The sequence below is a fragment of the Thalia democratica genome, chromosome 9 (genome assembly GCF_965202585.1).
Source record: "Thalia democratica chromosome 9, ktThaDemo2.hap1.1, whole genome shotgun sequence".
Lineage (NCBI taxonomy): Eukaryota > Metazoa > Chordata > Thaliacea > Salpida > Salpidae > Thalia > Thalia democratica.
In genome coordinates this window covers 13283227-13307790 of record NC_139173.1, presented here as the reverse complement: position 1 = coordinate 13307790, position 24564 = coordinate 13283227, and the positions used below count along the sequence as shown (strand labels likewise).

Sequence of the window (24564 nt, the reverse complement as noted above, 5' to 3'; positions counted from 1 at the left end):
AACTTAACTTTTTTATAACACTATTAACGTTTTTGTAGTATTCAGTGAACAGTTATTTCACAATGCTTTTATATTTGTTTCAATTTATTACGCGTTAAGTTTTATACCGTAAATTTATAAAGTTACTTACTACTCCTTGACTTTTTGGAATTCCAAATAAACGATAAGTTGCTTTGTAAAACACAACATCGTTGCTTTGAGGAGCATCTATAAGAAAACGAGTTTGACCATAGTCTGAATCTAAGAGTTGTATACCAGTAGGAGAAGGAATGGGCTTCTAAAAACATGTTATCTTAATTTAAGTTATAAATTATGTTTTTAATATAGTCTATGTGTAATTAAAGTTTTCATGATATAAAACTTTTATTTAAAGTTTTCAAAGAGTAACTTTTTTTGATTAAAACATCTTTTACATTAGTTATTTTGAATACGCTTTTAAATTTCATTACACTATACCTTTGGTGTGGTAAAATTAGTAGTAATAGGACTTGATTCCATATCTAAGTTTACAATGACTATTGCAAGGTTGTAAAGAGTATCAGGTAATAAATCTTCAATAACAAAATTTCTTTCTGAGTATGGTACATCATATATCTAGAATTTGTAGTATTTAATATTTGTCTGTATTTAAGTTTTGTATAACTTTTATACCTTCGTCGGACGACTTAAGTGTTTTAAGTTAGTTATCATGATTCTGTAGTTCTCAAAACGGTCATTTGGAGGCTCGTTCAAAACAACTGTTAATCCATTTGAATCTAACTTTTCAATGGAGGCTCCTGTTGGCACGTCAGGCTGACCCTAGTAAATAAAGTTTGAAACTGTTTATTGCGGATGATGTAAAATCTAAAAATGCAAACTTAAACATACTGAATGATTTGTGGTGAATTCAAAGTTAGTAGGTTCTGATTTTCCAGCGGTGTTGATTGAAACTATAGTTCCTACATAAGTCGCGCCAGGTTGCAAAGATGCTAGCTTAAACTCTCTAACGCTCGATGGAGATTGACTTTTAAACTCAGGACCAGGAACATTGTTTGGACCAAGCTGCGAAATCAATACTTTAAAATATATAACTATCACAAAAACAAAAAATACTTTGAAACTTAGGCAATGGATTAAGTTATTGTCTTATATTTAAGTTGTCATCACTTAAAGTAAAATATTAAAATGTTCCGAAATTGTTGATTGACTAAAGAGAAACAAGAAAAAGAATAGAACTAAGTAATTAATAGTTTACTAGAAAAAGTATTCCACTGTTTTTTTTATTATGATGTTTTTGTCTTTACTTAGAATTTTTATTATTACAACAGCTTATCAGTAGTTTAGAATATCTATTTAAAGTATCTATCAATATTGTTTTACTGCTTTTAAGTAAGTAAAAAAAAAATTATAAAATATAATAAATAATGTTAAATAATAGATTTACTTTTTGAACTGTCAATTCAAATTGGTCAACTGTTGGACTCCCCTCAACTAGACTCCAAGTCAAACTATATTCAGTTTCTTTTTCACTTAAAATTGGAGATGTTATAATTACCTGTTAACAATTGCATTTTTTCAATGGTGCAATTAATCTATCAGATCTCAAAGCATTTGTAGTGAGATTTGTTCTTTTTTTTTATGACAAAACAAAAACGTTTATGGTCAGAAAAATAACGAGTTTAAATTTTATTATAGCACAAATAGAATATAGATTAATTTAAATTGATAGATTCTTATCATAATAACGGTCATTAATCTTTTATTAACTTTAAAAGTATACAGCGAAAATTAGTAAACAAAAATATCTTACGGGCTTTGGTGGTCCATTAATAATAAGACGAGCATCGTTTGTTTCTTCTAGTACATCATTGTACTCAACACTGCACGCATATACACCTGCATCACCTTCTTCTACTGGATTTATTAGGAGTACTTTTCCATTTTGTGCCAAATCAAACTTTCCTTTGAATTTTTCCTCGACCTATGTATTCGATAAATATTTAAATTGTCACTAATTGTTTTTTAAAGTTAAATAATCTAGTTAAAAATTTTAACAAATGAGGGTAAAGTTTGTATTACTTTATGCCTAAATTCTACATTATTTTTTTTTTACTGTTTAACTTTATTAAGTCATGTTCACATTTTTGAGCAAATATTAACAAAAAAATTGTGTGTTAACATTTACAATAGTTTTTGTTTTCAGCATCTAGCAAATTGTTAGTACAGACTATAGACTTTAATAAAGTATTAAAGTACTTCAACTAATTCATCAGGACTATAGTGAGCAATTCTTTCTTTTTCCTGTCTTTCAGAAACTGTGCGAGACCAATAAATATGAGGATTCTTGTTTGAAAGTTGTTCAAAAGAACAATATAGTGTTGCTTGATCGCCAACATTTGGTTTAATGTCTGACACATCTACGTTGATACTGCTAATTTCGTCTAAAGTAAATTTTATTGTTTATTTTAGTTTATTCATGAATTAAAAACTGTTTACATTTTAATTTATTACTTGTTTTAACTTCAAAAGTTATAATTTCGCTTGGTTTCTGATCGTTTATTGACTCTATAAAAATATCATATGACGTATTTGGAATGAGGTCAGCTATTGTATACTTTGTTTCATTCACATACACACTTATTGGGTTTTCTTCAGAATCACTTGGTCTCCATTCAACCCTGGTTTAAATTAATGTTTATTTTTATTCAAAGTAGTTGATACTATTAGCATTTAGAATTTCCTAAACAATACTATTGTTGATACTACTTATGTATTTTTAACCATAAATTATTTTTTAACTGGTTTAAAAGAATTTTCAGTTCACTAATTAAGTGAAGATTTTACTACTTTAGTACTTTGACAAATATTTTAATTTAATTGAAAAGTCCAGCGTGCTGTATATATTTGATAATATTTTGTAAATTTACATGAAAAAAAAGCTTTACATAAATTATCTTTAGCACAACTTGAAGTAAAAATATATATATATGAGTTGTTTAGTTTAATAACTTTTTTTAGCCTCTTTCAAGTTATATGATTAAACAATAATTTTTAATTTGATAACATATCTATTTTTAATAACACTCCTGTTTTATAATTAGATTTACCGAGATTAAAGAAAACCAAATTGTCTTGTTTTTTGTTTATATGTAAGAAATAAACATAAATTAACCTTAATGAAATTTGAGTTTGAAGCAAAAACTATTATACTTTGTGTCAATAAAAGTTTAATGTATGTTATACAAAGTGAGTGTACATTAGCTTTATAAATATAACTGGTTTGGTTTTTAAACTAGTGTCTTTTACTAACTAAACAATTTTGTTTTTTTTTAATTAAAAATATTTTCCTATTTTGAAAACTGTATTCTTATGAAATGTTAAGAAATAGAGTAAATAATTGATATGATTAAAACAATAAACATTTGCTATAAAAGTGTTAATGCAGTATCACTGCTATTAACACTTAGTTTTATATACTTTAATTAACTAGCATTTAATTGCTTAGCAAAAACTAAATTTTATCCTGACGTTTATGTTATATTAATTATGTTTATAAAGTTTTTAAGTTGTTTTATATCACACTAAATAACTTTTTTTTCAAGTATTATCTGTTTTCATAAAAAAAAAAAAATTATGTCATCATATAACTAAAATATAGTCTATATATAGTACTTTTGTACATACTTTTTAACTATTAATAATACGTTGGAAAAATAATCGATCAATAAAAAATCAGAAAGTTTGTAGTATTTACGTACAGACCTTGTACATATATTACTTATGACATGTAGCAAACAACAACATACAGAAAATACTTTTTAGTTAAAACTTAATTATTTTAAATAGTTAATATACTAAATTCTAATTATTAAGTACTAAAGATATTATACTTATATCAAGATATGTTTTACAATTTATTGAAAATCTAATTTTTAAACCTTTTTCAACATACCTTTTTTTTTCTTTTTAAATTTGATAGTTTTTTTTTTATGTAATTGTTTAAGAATTTACTACAGCTTTATTAAAAAAAAATCTTTAAAAGATAACCAATTTCATATTTTTTCAAAATATTTATACACTGGTCTAACTTATATGTAGTTCCAACAGGAATAAGATCTTTATCCGTTTGGCTCCAGTCAATTGTAAAGGAAGTTGCAGTCTTAGCTGGTATCTGTACTTCTGAAACTCTTTTTATTGATGGAGTACTTGTTGTTTCAGCTTCATCTACTTCTTCTTGAACTATATCTGAGTTTTCCTCGTCAGGTTCTCCAGTTTCTTCTAATACTATACCGTTTTCATCAGTTGATATAACAAAGTTTGTTACAGAACCGTGTGCATTTCCACTACAAATTATTAATGCTAAATACTCTTTTGGGAGACATTAAAACTAAGTTATCTATTTTTTAACTAACATTACTGGTATAATTGTAACACTATAAGTCGCTGAAGGAATAAGATCATTAATTTCCACATTTGGGCTGTATACTACAATAGTTTTCTTTTCATTTGGTACGTCAACATTTCTGTAGGTTTAATTTATTTTAAAGTTTTGTTTAAAATAAATATATAGCTAAATTTTAACATGTTTCATTTTACTTTGCAAAAATTTGTTGAGTTTTGGAAGTGCTATTCGATAAATTTGTAAATAAATTTGCATTTTGATGTATTATAGAAAAAAAAAATAGTTTCTAATTCAACTTATCAAAAAACTATATACGGTAATTGAATTTAAAAATTTTACACTTATGATTTAAAAGAAGTAAAAAAACAATAGCAAATAAATAATAATTTTTTAAATGCCATCAAAACTAACTCGTATTGGACTATGTATTTAGTCACGTTTTCGCTACTAACACTCCAATTTATTGTGGCAGTTCCGGTAGTATCATGATTAATTATCGGCCTTCTTGTTATATAAACACTTGGCTTTTTTATTGTTGGAATCTTTAAAAGTATGGTTGAAATAAAAATTCATAAGCAATTTATATGCGTAAAACTATTACAAATAAAATACAGTTATAAAAGTGTTTTTTGTTCGGTAGTTAAATATACTTGAATAGTTATATATTTTTGGAAAAACATTATTTACTCTAAAATTTTTCTATTTAAAAACCTTATGTGTACTATAAAAATTTAAACTTTGAGTTTATGTACTATGCATTTAATTTAAAATCTTTTGCTACCTTAAAAAAAATATATACAAAAAGTTAACAGAAGTGCTAGAAATAGTTATTAAAAAATATTCGGCATACTTTATAACTTTTTCTTAACACTTCATCTAACTTCTTTGTATCTGTTTATATAACATTAAAGCTTTTAATCATAAGATAATAACATTTTCAACATACTATGTTAATAGTTACAGGATATTCAACAGATGTGGACCCATGATAAGTAACATGACACTCAAAAGTACCAGAGTCTGTTGGTCTAACGGGATTAATGTGAAGGTCATTACGGTTAGGCATGTTAACCCTTCCAGACAAATCACCTACTTCCTCTTCCTGTAAATAATAAAAAGCTGTATTTTTCTACCTTTTAGTAACTCCAAACTTAGTTACATTTAAGAACATAAGATGCTCACAAATCAAAAATGCCTCAACTAAAATTTGCTTAAACCTTATTGCATGTTGCAGAATTTTCTATAAATCGTTACAACAACTTAACAGTTTTATTTTTTATTTTTACCTCTGTGCCACCGGCCTGGTCCCCGTAGAATGTATAAATATGTTTTTTACTGCCATCATCTTGTACCTTGTACCACTTAACTACCGGCAAAGAAATTTCTTCAGGAAAAGGACACCTAAGAACTTTTTCAACAAAGTTTTCCGAAACCCTGTCAGGGCCATAATGCGGAATATACGGCTCTGTTGTTTATACATTCATCATTTCATCTTGGTTTTTAATGTAATCAAAGTTATAAATACAGCAGTTAATTTTGGTATGGATAACATAGTTACAAAAGAAAATTGCAAAAAACTTTTAATTTTCTTATTAATGAAAATATCAATTACTTGCTTAAAGACATTTATTAAGTTTTGAATATAGTATATTAATTAACCGGTGTTAATAATTTAATATTTGAGCAATAACATTGCTAGTTTTTTGTTTAATAATTTACAGTTTAAAAAAAATGTACTTTGATAAATGCAACGAATTTCTGTAGATCCAACTGGGTAATCATTTCCATTTCTGTGTATACATGAGCACAAGTCATAAAAAAGTTCTTTTTGGTTCAGACGATTCCATGACTGACCAACAAAATAACTCTCACCATCGACGTTGCAAACTGTTAACAAAAAATTGTATGTAAATAGTTATATAATAATGTCAGCTAATTGAAATAGTTACAAAAATTTAATATAACAATTAAAACTAACACATAGGTGAGCACTGTACTTTACTTCCCGTCGGTGTTTTAGAACAAGTGCAGTTCTGCATGAATCCTTGAGGCGATGTTTGATAAAACTTTTCATTATCTTCCTTCCATTCTTGATTTACATGACAGACTTTGTTTACTGTATATTGAAAAAGATGCGCGTTTGTATATTTTCTTTTTAAAATACTTTTATGTAAGTAATCAATTAATTTTAACGTTATAATTTTCAAACAATTAAACTAAAATGAAATTAAAACGTTTTCTTTTAAGTTTTAAAATTAGATACACTTTTATTAAACATTCTTTGGAATACCTACAATTAAAATGAATTTAAAAGTTTAAATATGTTTAAAACTGTTAAAAACATTTTTCCGTCACAACTTACCATAAAAGTTACAAATATACGATAACATATCAATTTTGTTTAAAATAAACACAAATTGTCTTTTTTAATAACTAAGACTAGTTTAAATTGTTTATACATTTTTGAGCTCAGGTAAGCCAATACATATGCGTCATGTGCGTAAAATAAATAAACAATATTAGTTTTCTTTTTTGTTTAGTGTTCAATTTTTACTGTTTTTATGAATAAAAATTTGGCATACTTCAAAGTTACCGATCAGGATTATAATAAATTATCCTTAATTTATGACTAAAAAAGCTTTTTTTTAGTTCTAGAATAGATAAAAGTTTAAATACGATAACCCGAACGTTCATTTACCGAAACTTTAAATAGCATTTACAAAATAAAAAATAACTTTAATATTGTTTAGTTTAAGACTATATGAGCAATCTAAATCTTTTTTTTTACGCTTAATCTTGCAGTAGTTTATAAAACTCAATTTAGCGATGGTATGTTAGCCAATTACTATTTCTATATTTATATAAAACGTTTACATAATAGTAACGGTAAACAAAAACTGCTTTTTAAACATTTATTCAGTAAAACTAAAAAAAAAAGATTTCTTTTACTTTAAAAATAAATGTGTTTATTGATAATTTTGCGTTCAAAAAAGAAAAAAAGATAGAAACTAGAAGTTATATATAAACTTAAAAATCTACTGACATGTCGTTACAATTTCAGATACTGGTTCACTTTCAATACCATTTGCTATAGTAGAGACAGTAAAAATGTAGGATTGATCCGGTTCTAAACCATATGCTGGGTACTCTAGTCTATTTGTTAGTCTTGTAATTTTTTCATTGTTCTCGTTTGCAGGGTACTTTTCAACCACAACTCTGATAATATTAAAGTTCAAAAACTTATTAATCAACAGTAAACAAGTAAATTTTTAAACAATACGTTTAATGAAAGTTTTTCTAATAAGTAACTAAGTTCTAAAAATGTAAATTCATTAAAACATTTATATAGTTTATATTTCGTTTAACAATTCATTACTTTATTTTAGCTTAAAAAGTATAAGTCATACTTGTATTGTAAAAATCGGGTGTCTTGAGGAGCTGTCCAAGTTAAAGTTGCAGTATCTCTGTCTAAATCTATAATTCTGAAATTTTGTGGAGGACTCAACGGGCTTGAGTTTTCCTCATTGGTGTTTTTGTTATACAAATCGTTTAAATCAAAAGAAACTATTTTGAAACCGCCCTCTTCCCCTTCCCTGTAATATTTGAATAATGAAACAGTTTATTTTACAAAAAACCTTTCAAGCAATCGATAGTAGTTTTTTTTCTAACAAAGTTAGCTTATTCCAAAAAATAAACATGAAAATATGTTTGTTAAATCCTGCTTATACCTGTTTAACAAAGTCTTTGATAGGTATAAAAAGGTAATATTTTTTTAGTTGTCAATTATTTTTAACAAAAATTAAGCTCTGAAAAGATATTAATAACTTTTGCTTATACAAATAATGTTCTTTTATTTTAAATTGTTGAGTACAATAATGATTTTTTTTTTGATAATTTTTGCACTTTTTAAAGTTGAAAACTATGTTAATGATTAAAAAATAAGAAGCACAAACTTTAAAGGAACTATTTTTAAATTATACACAATTCCTGGTCGAAGGCCTTTCACATTTATTTTTGGTTCTTTAGTCGCAGGAACCTTTCTTAAACGTCGCCATCTAGTACTTTCACCAATACTATTTCAAAGAAAAAAAACGTTTAATTATGTTAAACAAAACAGATAATTTTTCTTTATTAGTAAATAAATTATTTATCAAAACATTGCAATCTGAGCTTTAAACTAATTTAAAAATGTTCTATAAGAAAATATAATATAATTCGATGTACCTATACAAAATTTCATATTCAGAGGCACTTGGAGCAGCTGGCCAACTTATTTTTACAGTGGAATCAGATGAAAGAAGAACTAGAGGTTCTGAAACTATTTCAAACGTTCCAGTGTATTCAGTTGTCAACACTTTCGAAATAACCTTTTATTGAATTGATATATTAATTAACTTAGTTAAACATTTTTAACTTTTTTATTTACAGTCTTGATTATTATAGGAACTATTGTTATTGTTTTTATTGTGAATAAATAGACCCAGACATTAGACCATGAGCATTTAGAAGATACAGAGAGAAAAAAAGTTTAATAACAAAATGAACATGAAAGTGTAGAATTTTAATGGCAACCCCATAAAAAACGGCAACCTCATAAAATAAAGCGTTTTATTGAGTTCAAATCAACATAATTAAAGTTTACAAACAAGCATCAAATTTTTAAGCTTTGAGCTGTTTTAGCAAAAATTAGAACTTAAAGTTGTGAGTTATTTACTAAATTTTCTGAAATCTTGGGGAAAAAGGTTAAAATTTTCTGCAAAAAAAAAGTCAGCTGTATCTTTCATACTGAAAAAAAATTTAAATTCTAAAGAAGAAACGTAACACTTTCTTATTATAAAAAACAGATTTTATTTTCTGCTCAAACTGTTTTAAGTTTTGCTTAAATAGTTTATTAAGTTTTCTCAAATTTAAAAGTTATTTAGGTTTTTTAATTTATAAAGTTATTTAAGATTTTTACTTTATAAAAATAGAATTGAATAAGATAACAAAACAAAAAGTTATAAAAATATTAAGCTTTATTAACTTATAAACAAACTATTAAGAATAAATTAGTTTAAAATTAAGACAAACATATGTTTCAGTTTGTTTTAGTTCCTTAATTAAGTATTTAAACTATAAATGAGTTAACAACTAAAGTAGGGGTAGGCAACGTAAGGCTCGTCGGCCGGATTTGGCGCGCGGAGTGAAAATGAACGGCCCCTGACGTTTTTTAAAATACAGTGAAATCCCGCCCGCCAAGATCAATATCACAAAAAAATCTAGTAAACTTTATATCATTAATGTAATCTCCAGCCCAGGATTGCTAAAAATAAACGATTCCAAAAACTTAATAAAAAGTTTGCATGATTTTAGCTTAAATTTTCACGCTCAAGTAATTTTTGATAAACAAATTATTGTATTTATAAAATTAGTCTTAATTCGGCCCAGGGTTAGAATAGATATAAAACTCTGAATACTTATCATACACCTGAAATGTCACACTTAAGAAGTTTTTGTGAGTTAAATGAGTTTTTTTTAATTAGGACCAAGCCGGATCCGAATCTAAGTTTAAAGTTAGTATCCGACCGGATCCGAATAATACTTTTAAATTAGTATCCGGCCGAATCTAGATCTAAAAAGGCATTATCCGGTCAGATTTGGATACTGGATCCGGTTGATCACTAACTCGAAATGCTCCAGCCAGCCAAGGACTAAATTTTTCCGGATCCGGCACGTCGAGTAAAAACGTTGCCCGCCCCTATACTAATTAAATTAGTATATTTTACTATTTTATTAGTGTATTTAATTAGTATCGCCTTTTCTTTGGTTAGACTAGATTTTTATTTTAAAGTAGTTTTTAAAAGTTCTTTATTTTGCTTAGTATAGCAATTTCTAATTTTTTATACGCTCAATGTGTCGTAATGATTTAAAAATTAAGTCAGTAAAAGTTTAAAATAAGCAAAGCGTTTTTTAGCCTAAGCTAGCTTTGTAGTTATTTTTTTTTAGTATATTTTCATTTACTATAATTAATATTTTGCATATACTTTAATTACTTTTATGGATATACAAAGTTTTTATGTAAATTAATGTTACTAGGTTGTTCAATAGCATTGAAAAAATAACTTTAAGTAAAATGTTATTTATAAATATCTATCAAAACAATAAAATAAAACAAGATTGCTTATTTCATAAAATTTACTCAGTAAATGTTAATTTATAAGTTTATAACATTGAGCTGCATACATATTTCTAATTGACTAACTGAAACTAATTAGTAAAACGAACTTGCACACGGCTTTGAGGGTTTTGTTGAGCATACAGTGTTATTCTATAACTGGCTCCTGGTAAAACATCTGTAACTGTTAAGCTTTCCTCATCTATGTCTACTGGAATTTCTCTACGCGTACCGGAGCTAAGATCTTCGACAACAACTAACCAACCAATAATAAGGTCTTTACTTACAGAGGATGAGTCCCAATTTAATATAATAGTAGCTAGCGAAGGTTCTTCTTGCGCAAACGGCAGTTCTACAATCTCTCCATTAATAATAGCAGTTTTTCCTAACAAAAATATTATTATAAATTTTACCTGAGTTTCTATAAATAGTAGACTACAAAAAAAAATTTTTTTAACAAAACTTTTCTTTAAATTTAAGCAGCTAATGTGTGTTTTTTAAACATTCTAACAGTTTTTAGTTTAAAACTAAACCTTTATTTTTAAAATGACTGGATATGGTATAAGCATTTAAAAAATAAAATTAACCTAAAAATAGTAGATATAAGCAGTTGTAGTTTATAAAACAACAATTTATTTTAAAAGTTTAAATAAATATTTTTAGTTAATAAAGTTTTATGATTAAAAAAATATTTTTATTAAATTTTAATGAAATAAAAAAGATAAAGTTTAGCCCTGGTTGTAATCACGGTTTTAATTATATTTTAATATAAAACTTTTATGTAATTTACCGTATTATTCCGGTTTTAATCTTGGATCCTTTTTGATCGAAATTTTTAAGTAGTTTTTGTTTAATTATCGTAGTTTAAACTGACTTAGCAATTTTTGTTTTAAAATTTTAATATGTATATTTATTTTTTTCAATAATAGATAAAAGAAACAGCCAACTTAAAAAATAACACTTTTTTCTTTTTTGATTTCGTCTTGTCTTCACAAAACCAATATAAGATTATAAAACTGATTATATAAAACTATGAACAACATATGTTACAGTTATAACTAAAGCCAAAATTATGCCAATTAAATGAAGAGAAATTGATGTAAAAAATGTAGATAATAATATTATAAGTTTTGTTGAGACCAGAGATCGGCAAACTGTGGTCCACGGCCCAAATTCGGTCCGCAAAGCGAAAATCTGTGGCTAACGAAGTACGTTTTAAATCACTTATTAAAAGTAGTTAAAACTTATAATAAACCCTTACTATCTTTTTTTTGGTTTATAATACTTTTTTTTTTTTTTTAATTTATAATATGTTTGTTGTGTTTAAAAAAGTTTTATTACTGATTACTACATCTACATCCTGTCCTGGACAAAACATTAAACTGTATCCATGGTGTGCAAATCGATAATGGTTTTTCGTGTACCAAGTCCTAGAATTGAATATTTTAAGCGTCTTTTTTTCGTTCAATAGACTATATATTTTAAATAACTGCGGCCTACAGAATAATTTTTTTATACAAAGCGGCCCACGAGCAACTTCTCACTAGAAAAGTTGGCCTGCGACTTAATAAAGGCTGCTGACTCCTGGTTTAAGACATTAATATTATTGTCCGTACAATAAACAAAATTGAAAGTTTTGATTTAAAATTATTTTCATTTGGTTTAAAAAAAATATCATAATTTGTAATTTTATATTCTAAGGAATGATTTCGAATTATAAAATAACAACGAATTTTAAAGCTTCTCACTTATAAATCTTAAAAACAAATTAACTCTATTATTTCACAACAATAAATGAACTTTAATCCCACATCATTCTTTAACATAAAACAAATAAATAAAATATCACTGCTACTCTAGGGTTAAAAGTTAAAATATTCTTAAAGTTTGTATTTATTTTCGTAAAATAAAAAACACTACTGTTAAAACCTTATCACATATATATAAGTATTTTATGTAGTAAAACTTTTACAGCTTTTAGCTCTTTTTGTTTTATTTTTTTCTTTATTGATACTATTCAAACCTCTTAAATATTAATTTTTTATAGTGTTCTTTTTTTATTAACCAAAATTTTAGAATATTGTTACAATAATCACTATTCAGTGTTCGAAATATACACTAATAAAAATATAAAACACTTTGAGTATTTAGTGTTTTCAACATTGTGAACCTATTTAAAATACAAACTGATTTATTACATCGTATTTTTAAAATATTTGTCAACTGTAGTTTTATTATTTAATATGATAGAGTCAACCTTTTTAACCATCGTAAGGTTTTTTCGTAAACCAGGTCCTTGGACTAAGTTTTTGAGCGCTTTTTTTCGTTTTATAAACAATAGCAATAACCTTTTAATATATTACAGCTTAAAAGTTAAAAAAATTATAACACTTGAATTGTTACTAGATAAAATAGACTCACTTATGTATTTAACACGAGGTAAAGTAAATGTAGCAATAATTTTTTGTGTTTCTTCTTCGTCAGTCACACAAAATAAACGAATTTGGTATTCTACATCTTGCTCAAGTGAATACATAGTCAACTCACTTTCTCCGTTTACTAGTTTTGCTAATTGGTACTTATCCTCGCCGATCTAAAATTTGCATAGCAAAAATTTTACTTATGACATTGTAAGTTATTATGAAGTTAAAGTAATTCTTTTTTTTTTTGCTTATTTTTAAATATTGACCTAAGATTATAAAATAAATAACATTACTTATTTAGTTTTGTTGAAAAAACTTATTTTTAACAGAATGTAGTACTTAAAAAAAATACCTTTTGAATTTCTAATCTCACGTACTCGTAGGCGTCGTTTGGATTTTCCCAACTAAACAAAGTTTTATCAAGTGTTGGAAAGTAGATAATAGATAAATTATATGGACCTGGTTTCAAAAGCTGAAAAAATTTATTAGTATAAGTTAAATATTTTTGTAACTTTACATCTTTGTTTGTAATACGCCTTACCTCGCTTGTTTCTTCTACGTACTGGGTTCTTCTGCGATCTGAAATTTCACACTCAAACTGTTTACGATCTGTTTCTTTAAAGTCTTTAATTTCCAATTGTCTTGAATTTGGCATATAAATTCTACCAGCAAAGCTTCCTGCTGTGTCTGTTGGAGCACCAAATTGAGTCGCAAAGTCATATTCATAAATTTTTGTTCGTTCTCCATTAACAACAGTGTACCAGGTCAACTTAGGTGCAATTTCGTCAGTTGTTTCATAAGGACAATCAAGTACTACGGTGCTTCCGATGATATTTACTTGTTTTAAAGTTTCGGAGTCTATTAGAAAATGTGATTTTTATATTTAAGTTAGTTGTTTTTTATTAATTTATGTTTGTACACTTTACTACTAGTACCAATAAAAGTTTATGTCCAAACTTCTCTTTAAGAAAAATAAAGTTAAAAATTTATGCTTCAAAAATAGTTGATATTTTTTTTTTTGTAAGCAGTGATAATTTTTTTACAGCAAACATCTTTACCTGAGCCGTTGTAGAATTTAAGAAAAACGAAATAAAATCTATAGTTTTTTAAACTTATACTATTACAAGTTTAAAAAGAGTAGCAACTTCTTACTTCAATTGAATATTAAGAAATTAAAAAAACTTAATACGACATGTTTACTTTTTAATAAAACTTAAATTCATAAATTAAAATTAATCTAAAAAAAGAACGTTTTACTTTTTAATTGTAATAACTTAAAAAAAAATTGTTTTAAAAGTTATATAAATAACTTTAAACTTTAACAACTGCAATTTATATTCTCGTTATAAAAGCATATATTTTAATAAAAAAGCACTTTTACCATTGGGACAGTATCCATATCTTCTATCTTTGTCATAATTACCAGTTGTTGAACACCATGTACTATTTCTGCCTACTGATGTACATTCGTGATAAGTGTCACCATTGTAAACAAATGGAAAGTGACACTTAGCACCATTAGAGTTTCCTCCAGTAGTAAACACGTATCCAAAGTATTTTTGTAAGCCTGTTTAAAAATAAAACGAAAAAATTTAACAAATTAGTAAAACAACTTTTTTTAATTTAATTGTGGACCATAAACTCTCATAAAGTAAGTCAATGAGTCATTAGGACAGGGGTCGGCAACACGTGGCCCGAGAGCATTTTCAATTTTTAATGGGATGCGGCCCGCAAAAGGTAATTTTGTGACCCGCGAGCATATTGATCTAGCACACTAAAAATTTAATTATAAGTTGATTTTTTTGGTTAAAGTTCTGTCTTTTAAATTATTTCATATTCTGTTCCTTATTAAAATAATACTTATTTAAAATAACTTATTAGTGCACATTTTAGTAGTTTCCAATATAATCTTAACCTTTGCACAGTATTTAAATCAAAAGGTACTTCTTTAATCACACTAAGTATTTGTTGAACAATTAATTTGTTTGTAGCTTTTCATCAAATAACTTTTTCACTGCATTTATTAATTGATTTTTAAAGAAACATTAAAAATATGATATGAAATAAATAATAGTATAAAATTATTTGACTTTTTTTGGGCTAGTAGGTGATACTTAAGTTGTTAAACTATTAAGTATGAAATTAACAGTTAATTAGACAGATAGAGAGTTCATTAAGACAAAAATCGCAATTTTATCTTTTAATAATAAGCCCTATATGCATATATAACTTAGACTTAAGTATTAGACTGATCAAAACTAAATAATTTTAAATGTCCGACTAAAACTAAAACTGCGGCCCCCAAACTTGTTTCAAATTCTAAATTTGGCCCCGAGTACCTCCAGCCTACCGACCCCTACATTAGGATTAAAAGTATCTTAAGTTTTATTTATTTAATTCATAAACATAACGAAACTGTTTTGTTAAGATGTTAATACTTTAAAATGTCCTTGATAATCTTTTATAATAAAGTTATTCTTTATGTATCAATCACTTTGTTTTAAGTTCGATATGCAATATTTAAACTTTTTTCTTTAGTTTTGATATTTAGTTAGTTCCTTATAATAATAATTGTTAAAAACTAAAATAATGACATCAAAATAATTTTTTAAAGTTATATAAGTTATAAGCATACTAAAATACACAAACTTTAAAGTCTATAATTAATAAGATAATAAAAATATATATATTTGTAGAACTAATGTATACTTTTTTAATTTCTAAAGCTGAACAAAGCAGACATATATAGAATTAAAAGTTATCGTGTAAAACTTTTATAAAAGCGTTATAGGTTTCTTATCCAAATATCTTAAAACTTTAGGACTAGTTTTGTTTTTGATTGACTACAAGTACAAGTTGAATTTAGTTTTAAGCTTACAAAAAATTAGCTCAAACTAAGCAAGCATTAGAAGTTTTAAACTGATAAAAACTTAATATTGAATTAAATAAGTTGAGTTATTTGACAAAAATCATCTGTTTTAAGATACCTAATTAGTACCATACCATATATTTTTATACTTATTTATAAAATCTAGAATAAAAAAAAGTTTCAATGCATAATTGTTTTACGCCTTCTAGTGCAACCATATTTGAGTGGAAAATTTAAAAACATTTAACTAGAAAGTGTAACCACTATTCGCAACTTATTGAATTAGATAATAATGCTCGTTTTAATAATTATGTTAGAAAAAGTATAAATAAAAAATGACAAAACCGTTAAGAGTTGTTATACACTGTGCAAATTTTGCTGAATCTGCACCCCAGCTGTTTATAGCACAAACAGGATCTTGACTTTCTTCTAAATAGGTGCAAGTCGAGTAAAATACACCATCAACTTCAAAAGGAAATCGACATTCTGCGCCACTTGTTGTCACAACTGTCAATTGTTTTGATCAATATTAAAAACAATATTTTGCGTAAAACATTTAAATACTAGGTTAAATCTGTTTATTAAACTTAAATTGTAAAGAGTAATTTTAAGAACATATCAAAAAATTGAACTTGTAAAATATTTTTATTTTATTTTAGTTTTTTTGCCAGCTTAAACAAAGTACAAGAAAATAAATTCTAACATATTTTTTATAGCAGATAAGCCTTATTTAGCAACTTGCAAGTACAAAAATATTGTTAAAATAACTCTTAAAATTAAATATTATCTCTTTTCCTCATATTAAGATTTCTAATTATTTGGCCTTACAAACTAAAGCTTATAAATACTCAAAGTAAATTTAGTTTTTACTCTGATTTTGTTTAGTTTATAAGTCATATTGAATTTTTTTTTAGTATTAATTTCACAATACTTTAGCTAAAGATTTTTGTAGTGTCTTAGTGGTACTAAAAAAGTACGGACCGCAGACCGGATCTGGCCCGCGACATTTATTTTACTATAAAAAAAAATACAATAGAATAAAGTATTTATAAAAATGTTTTCTTTTGTATTAGAAATAACAAGCACGCTCTTATTTTAATTATAGTCAACTACGGAACAATTCAATGAATTTATTCTTTTAACTTTACAGTTTACTAAAATTTTCTTTTAAATAAAAATAATTTTACACAAAAAAAGGCTCTTGAACGACTTTTTTTATTAAATCTGTTCTTTTTGTTATTAAATTAATAAAAATCTGCTAACTTGTGTCTTTATAGAACTAAACTTTTTTAACAACCAAAAAATATAAAAAAAATAAACTAACAGTATATTTATCTTGTTTTTATTTCCCACGGGTGGTTGTGTAATGTTTATTTACATATTTTCATATATAACGAATAAGATAAAGTAATAATTAAAACTTGTTTTTTTGGCATTATAACAAACAACTGTTTAAGCTTGAATGATAGTAATTTTACCTTTATATTTCAAACATATTTTCATTTATCAACAATTTTTCTTTGATCTAAGTGCTTTGCTGGCTTTAAGTCAAGTATTTTTTTTTTTTATTAATATAAAATAAATTTAAATGCTTGATTTGAAAAAGCGTTTTCACAATTTAATTTTTTAAGAAGAAAGAAATATCCTTAATTTCTTTAAAATGTTTTACTTTTATATCTAGAAAAAGTTATAAAAAAGCTTATAGTCCTGGATAAGACGTTAAAAGGTACCCGTGGTGTGCGACTCGATAACCGAAAGATTGTTCGTGTAAAAGGTACTAGGACCAAATATTTTGATTGTTTTTTTTGTCATTCAATAAATAATAAACTAAAGCTTTTTTTAGTTATTCTTTATGATATCTAAGAAAAACTTCGCAAACATTTTTGATATTTTTTCTTATGTGAGATGGTTTGTTTCTAGTTCCAACTACAAAACTTAATACTACAAGTAATACCTCTGCATTCTGCTGAACGATGAGCACATCGACAAATTGAATAAAACCCACTGGCATCCCTCACAGCGAACTCCTCCCCTTCAGCGTACAAACCAGATCTACAATTTCTATCTGCTGGATCACCGTATACGGCAGTTTCTTCGTTGTGGCTTTGCTGCAATAGTACAAAAACTGAATCCAAAATACAATAAAAAAAATTAAATAGGTTTCATAAACATGTATAACATATTTAGTGTTCTATGTTAGGTCTTCACTGCATAATTAAAAGCAAAAGAACAAAAAATTGTAATAAGTAACCAAAAACTCGCTAAATTATTTTTTATCTTGTTTCTAATATACTTATGGCTAGGTTTTTATCATTTTCGATAGGAAGAATCACTAACAATAGATAACATTTTTTAACTGCTTAATTTACTTAAATTAAATTTAAATTTCATAAATCAGAAAAATATTTTTATTGTGTAAATTTAATTAAGATGCGTTACTTCAATATAATTGTATACACAGTTTTGTTTTAACTATTTAAAACTTAAATTTTAGCGTTTGCTAATAAATAACAAGATCATTGATACATAACTGATATTAATTAACGGGTTAACACACAGAAAAATGTGTTAGTGTAATAAAGAAAGAATACAGTTTTTGTTTTATTCAAAAAAATTTTAAGTTTATATTATATTTGTAATTTAATAAAAAAATGTAAATTAAAATAAATATTCAAAAAAATCTGAAAAGTGTTTTATGTTTTAGAAAAAAAAAAGGTCTAATATTTAGTTTATTTTAGTAAAAAGTTTTATAGTTTGTTTTACTAGCCAAGTAGTTGGCGAAGTCTAGTAACTAATTGAAAGTCTATTGCGTTCATTTTTGAATAATTAAAAAATATTACTGCGTTTACATCTTTGAAATTTGTAGGCTTTAAATATTTAGTTCACTCTTAAAAAATTTAATTAATAAAAACAAATAAACATTGAACTTAAAAAAAAATAATTAAAACCGGTTTTGTTATAACAAAACTTAACTAGTTTTGTAAAAAAAACTTTTTTGAAAGAACGATACGTATGTACTTTACTTTTACACTCAGATACGTATATATTTATTTATTTATATATAACAAACTTTGACTAAAGTTTTCTGAGACTGATATGAACATCTCAGTTTTCCTTTATCATTGCATTCACAGTCATAAGATACACCATCTACTTGCATTTTCCACTTACTATTCAACTCGTATCTTACTTCGTTGTACAAGCAAAACTCTGAAAAATTAGCATTATTTTATACGCTTTTATAACTGTATACTTTTACTTAAATATATCCAATAGAAGATAAAAACAATAATGATGCTTAATATTTAGTTTAGAAAAGATACTTTGAAAATCCCATACAGATAACTTAACACTTTAAATAACTAAGCTTTGAAACGACTTCTTCATAGTAGTTTTTTTGCAAGGTTTTTAATATGAATTAAGGAGAAAATCCGGCTTTAACAAATCATAAAATATTTAATTTTTTTTTTTTTTCTACAACTTAAATAATTTCAAAATTTTCCGAAACATTTTGTATGATTCATAACTGTTTTTTTTTTTTAAATTTATCTTTAAGAAATTAAAACGAACACAGTTGGTTAAAGTTTTTTAGACCAATGACGTGTAACTTACATCTCGCCGAGTGGTATCAGTCCGTCATACAAATTAGTTTTGACTAAAGAAACTTGTAAAAGACAGTTGGTACAAAAATTTAAAAATATAGTATATTTAATTAAATCTATGCTGTTGTGCTAGATCAAAATCATTTCGTATCATTTAGGTTGTTGTACAATAATATCACTTTTAGTTTAGTTTCATAATAATACGGCGGCCCATCAAAGTCTCTGTTTAATTATATATGCCCTTTATCTATAAAGGCTCCATTATAATTTGTTTAGCTTTATAAGAATGTTTTATTTTCAAATTAAAAGTATTGTACTTTCAAAAACTTTAAATCTTTTGAGTAATTTAATACTGAAATTAATGTTTATAATACCTGGATCAACTCTCTGAACATTGTAGTTTGTTTTCGTTTCAACAGGTGCTATGCACTCTAGTCTACTGTTAAAGTAACCCTCATCAGTACGAGAAACTGTACAGTTGCATAAATAATTATCGCTAGATCTACGGAAGTTGTTACCAGGAGGATATTCGCTTCCATCACTCTCATCTCGACAGTAGTACACAGGTGAAGCTAAGACAAAGGTTAACATTTGTTTGCTTTTAATCCTTTTAATCACGTAATAATTTTTAGACAACACCTATTCTTTATTATCTAATTTGTTAAGACTATGTCAACCATACTTTTATTACTTTTATGGTAGTCAGAAACATAAATATAATCTTATAGTTATGTCGTTTTAGTTAATCATCGTGGTTTAGTGTCGTTTTTGTTAACTTTTTTTTACAGTAATAATTTTTTATCAACCAAGTTTTATTTTTACAATAATTTTTTAATCTTTTACTTTTAAACTAAACTTTTTCAACTACATTATATTTTTTTAAATAAGTTAGATATTCAAAAAAATTACTTTAATTGACTTAGAGTATATTAATACACAAAAATATTTTTAATTTTTATGAGTCCTTTTCTATTATTTAGTTTGATGTTAACAACAGCTTAAATGCAAAACTATATAAATAAAAGTGCAAAAAAAAATAGCTATTAGGTAAAACTCTAAAGTTTTATAAACCGTTAATGTATATTTCTTTTAGTCATAAAATTTGTATTTATTCTTTTTTTTTATATATATCACCCGTTATCTTTAATTGAAGTTCTCTACCATATAAAAATTTTGGCTAGCGCTGTTTGCAATAATTTAAAGCAAGTTTTGCAAGTTTTACTGTTTTTATATTTTCATCTAATACGCTAATTTTAACCAAAGTAAATAATATAATTCATATATAATTAAAGCCATAATAAAATGTTTAAATGTTTAGAAGAAAATTATTCTCATAGAACAAATTTAATATTTAAAAAGTTGCATGCTATTCGGAATGTTTTTAAAAAATAACACCGAAGAATTTTTATTATATTTATTTTAATGTCAAAAGTAGAGATGGAGCTACCTTATTTATTTTGACACTGAATTTTTTTCAACAAGTAAAAAATTTCAATATGTTTTACGTTAAGTCTTTTTGACTAATTTATTTATTATTTCTTACTCGAACGAGCTTTTAACAAATATACTTTTATTATCTAAAGTTTAATGGGTAAACACTCTTTGTTTTCTTTTGAGTTGAACAATATTTTCTATAACTATAAAAACTCAACATTTGTTTTTTAAATTTATTGATTGTTTATATTAAAGTTATCAAAAAGTTTATTTGCTATATATAAGCTTGAAATGACTTTCAGAAATATTATTAAATTTTGTCATAAGCATATCTATAAAAAAAAGTTATTTGTAATGTTTAAATATTACAAATTGTTTTGTAATCGAAAAAAAAATACTTCCTTTTAAAATTTAGGTTTTTCATTAAGTAAACGATATCAAAGTTAAAAATTAAGTAAACATATATAATCATAATTTCATGGTTTTGAAAAGTTTCACAGTACATACGTCATCAGTTTTTGTTACCCATATATTTTATAAAAATATTTTTATGAAAAAGTACAAGTTATTATGCTACCTACCTTTTTTATGTCTTCTTTTCTTGTGGTGTTTACGAGAAAATGTTACTTGAAGTATTACTAAAAGCAATAATAAAGCAACGAGCAACTTCATCGATGTCAGATTTGTATAATAAAACAATATTTTTAAAACTGTAAAGTCATACAAGTTTTTCAAAACTTTTACATAATTTTCATAACAATTTGAAGTAGCTAGCATACAATTCAAAAACTCAAATCATTGAAAACTATTTACTTGTTAATATTAAAGAGTTTAATTATACTTTTAAGTAGTTGATTAATGATTTTTTTACTACTCACACTTCGTGTACAAGTACCATGTTTCACTTCTGTAAAATTTCTAGTGATTCTTAATAAGTCTTTTATTTTTTACTTTATTGTACTCTATCAAAACTTTTTAACTAATAAATCTCAAAAAAAAAAATTCGTAGCTTTTTTATACTTTTCTTTAAAATATTTCAAACAATTTTACTTCGTGTAATATCGCATAAAATATTTTTAGCTAAATCAAAACCAATTGATTTTACAATTAGATTTTAAAGTGTTTGATTAACTATTTTTTTACAATCTTTTAAAGTATACTAAAAAAGTTGAAATAAATTGTTAATTTTTGAGATGTTTAAGCTATTTTCTAATAGAAGTGATTTAGCATACTTTTGATAAAACATATGACAATAACAATTTTCAAGTCTTGTTTTTTTTTTTGATATCTTTTTTTAAAGTAATATTTTCTACCATCGATTGTTTTTTATGGAGTCAAGTAATTCAAACTCAATTTAAAATCTTTCATCAAACTTTTGTCTTACATCTTTGTTTAGAAAACTGATGCGTAAAACTTTTGAGTCACTGCAATGCTTTCTCTTACCTTTTTTTCTATCACTAAATTAAATAAGTTTCGTTATGCTTGACATAGTACAAGCATTTTAAAAGGTTTTACATCTGATTAATTAACTAAAGATAACAATTTTAATCGTTTTATACAATTTGTTTTTAGTAATGATCAGTGTTAGTATTACGACTTTGACTTAAAAGTATTCAAAAAAAATTACTACTAAGGTATTTGAAAAAAAATGTTTTAAATTTATTATATAAAATTAATATTAATATAACACCTTAAAGTAATACTACAGAAATTGGTTTTAAATCGAATTGGATCGAGTAAAAGCGTATTATACAGAAAATTTATCTAAAACGTCTTTTTTTAAATAGTACTCTCTCTTTTTTGGTATAATTTGTGCTTACATACCAAACAACCAAATAAGGTAATAATTAATTATATTACATGTTAACCCGTAATAATTCAGCAAATTATTTTATTTCTTTGATTTAGATATATAAATTACACATTTATTAAATGTATACAAAATTGATACTTAAAAATAGTTTTTTTAAATATACATATATAAATTACTTTGAAAAAAAACTTTCTGTTTCGAAATATGTTTATAGGTTGTATGTTTTAAATAATTAATAAATACTTTTTTTTATAATGTTGTAATTCTTATACTGTTTTGAATAATTGGTCATAGTATTCATACAAAACCAAGTAATTTATAATACTAGACAGTTTGAATCGTTTACAATTTTATCTCTTATATAGTTTACGAAACACTTTATTATATTAATCTTTGTATTAAAAAATTTTTTGTCTACTTTTTAAGAGTATTATAGATTGGTATTAATTTTTAATCTTTAACAAAAACTAATCGATACAAACAGCTTTAGCTTTTAATCTTCATCATAGACAGCAATTATAACATTGCGGAAGCTTAATTAAACTTTACTAAACAATTTTATTAATTTGTTACGTTAGTAAAACTTTTCAAAGATTAAAGATTAGTAAGAATTTTAAGTATAATTTTAACATGTTCTTTTTACAGTTATTTTTCTGCCAAGCCAACACTCAAACTACTTGACGTGTTGCACACTACTTTATAAATTTTAAACTTAGTTTTTATCTTAAAAAAATTAGTTTTTGACTACTGTCATAATATTTATAATTTTTCTAATGTAAAATTAAACTTTAGTGCTTGCTTTTTCTACGCTGTTGTTAACAATTTTAAAACAAAACAGTATAATAAAAACTAGAAGTTACTTTACCCTGCAATATTTTTATTATGAAAACAAAACACACATATTTAGGAGCTAAAGGTATTACAAAATGCTTTAAGCCACTTTTTCAGTCTTTCATTACGTTTATCTAAATATTTTTTGATATTTTTCCTAACTATCAATTCTTGATCATTAGATTCTTTATATATTTAACTATCTTTTTTCAAGAGAGTAAAATGTTTTCATTTTTAAACTTTAAACTTAAAGTACTTATAATAACTTAGACTTTGTCAAAAAAGTTCTAGAAGCGTCGAAAGCATTTACCTAATTAGTACAACAAAATATAACGAAAGTTAATAAAACTTATTTGGTTTTTTGAAAGTTGATAATGCTTTGCTTAGTATATAGATAACTTTTAATTTAAGAACGTAAGTACAAAATAATGTTCTTATCATTTCTAACCATAATACAAAAAAAATAAATCAGGATTTTAAATAGTGTATTTGTAAATATTTGCACTTTAAACACGTTATATTATTACTAAGTTTTACAGTTAACAAAATTAGAACTGTTTAAACTTTAGTAAGTTATCATATAGCTAAATTTTTAGTTTTTAATTATAACTTCGCTTTTGCTGCTTTTTTACAAAATTTATGACTATAAAACCATATTACAAAAGCTTAAATTTGTTTTTATAAGTTTTAATAAACTTAAAATTTCCTTATTTCTATACTTTTAAGTATGTTTTTTTTCTGTTTAAACTAAAAACTTTTTTTTTATAAACCATAATTTTCAAGATTGAAAAGTCTCAAAGCTTAAACAGACATAAGTTATGAAAAACACATGATGTATTTCGTTCTGTAAACAATTGAAATGCTTGACATCATTTAAAGTTTACATTAATTCACGGAAACTGTCTAGTAAGTTTTACATGCCAAAAAATGAGTATAATAAAAAGGAGAATTTGTTTTTCATTATTTTTCATACCTTATAAAACTTTTTTACATCTTTATTAAACACAGTTACTAAAGCAAACTGTCTAGAAAAATACATGTTAAAAGAATTAATGAT

The 24564-nt window shown here is 25.0% G+C and overlaps 1 protein-coding gene across 3 annotated transcripts in view; it reads right to left on the bottom strand.

The window, feature by feature from the left end:
• LOC145844251 (uncharacterized) overlaps window positions 1-21569 on the bottom strand; it is a 55561-nt gene extending 33992 nt beyond the window's left edge. For all 3 annotated transcript variants that reach the window (XM_082951628.1, XM_082951629.1, XM_082951630.1), the window contains exons 1-29: window positions 21445-21569; window positions 19804-20001; window positions 18898-19037; window positions 17782-17935; window positions 16173-16334; window positions 14340-14525; window positions 13500-13816; window positions 13311-13430; window positions 12957-13128; window positions 10646-10920; window positions 8606-8748; window positions 8335-8454; window positions 7789-7974; window positions 7425-7597; window positions 6360-6497; window positions 6119-6268; window positions 5668-5846; window positions 5328-5483; window positions 4793-4923; window positions 4392-4502; window positions 4068-4322; window positions 2491-2657; window positions 2236-2420; window positions 1790-1960; window positions 1424-1534; window positions 868-1041; window positions 652-798; window positions 457-594; window positions 131-277 (exon numbers count right to left, since the gene is read on the bottom strand). In XM_082951628.1, coding sequence (XP_082807754.1) covers window positions 131-277; window positions 457-594; window positions 652-798; window positions 868-1041; window positions 1424-1534; window positions 1790-1960; window positions 2236-2420; window positions 2491-2657; window positions 4068-4322; window positions 4392-4502; window positions 4793-4923; window positions 5328-5483; window positions 5668-5846; window positions 6119-6268; window positions 6360-6497; window positions 7425-7597; window positions 7789-7974; window positions 8335-8454; window positions 8606-8748; window positions 10646-10920; window positions 12957-13128; window positions 13311-13430; window positions 13500-13816; window positions 14340-14525; window positions 16173-16334; window positions 17782-17935; window positions 18898-19037; window positions 19804-20001; window positions 21445-21535 — 4797 coding nt within the window. In that variant the 5' untranslated portion in view covers window positions 21536-21569. The remainder of the gene's footprint in view (window positions 1-130; window positions 278-456; window positions 595-651; window positions 799-867; window positions 1042-1423; window positions 1535-1789; window positions 1961-2235; window positions 2421-2490; window positions 2658-4067; window positions 4323-4391; window positions 4503-4792; window positions 4924-5327; window positions 5484-5667; window positions 5847-6118; window positions 6269-6359; window positions 6498-7424; window positions 7598-7788; window positions 7975-8334; window positions 8455-8605; window positions 8749-10645; window positions 10921-12956; window positions 13129-13310; window positions 13431-13499; window positions 13817-14339; window positions 14526-16172; window positions 16335-17781; window positions 17936-18897; window positions 19038-19803; window positions 20002-21444) is intronic.
• Window positions 21570-24564: the final 2995 nt, after the last annotated feature.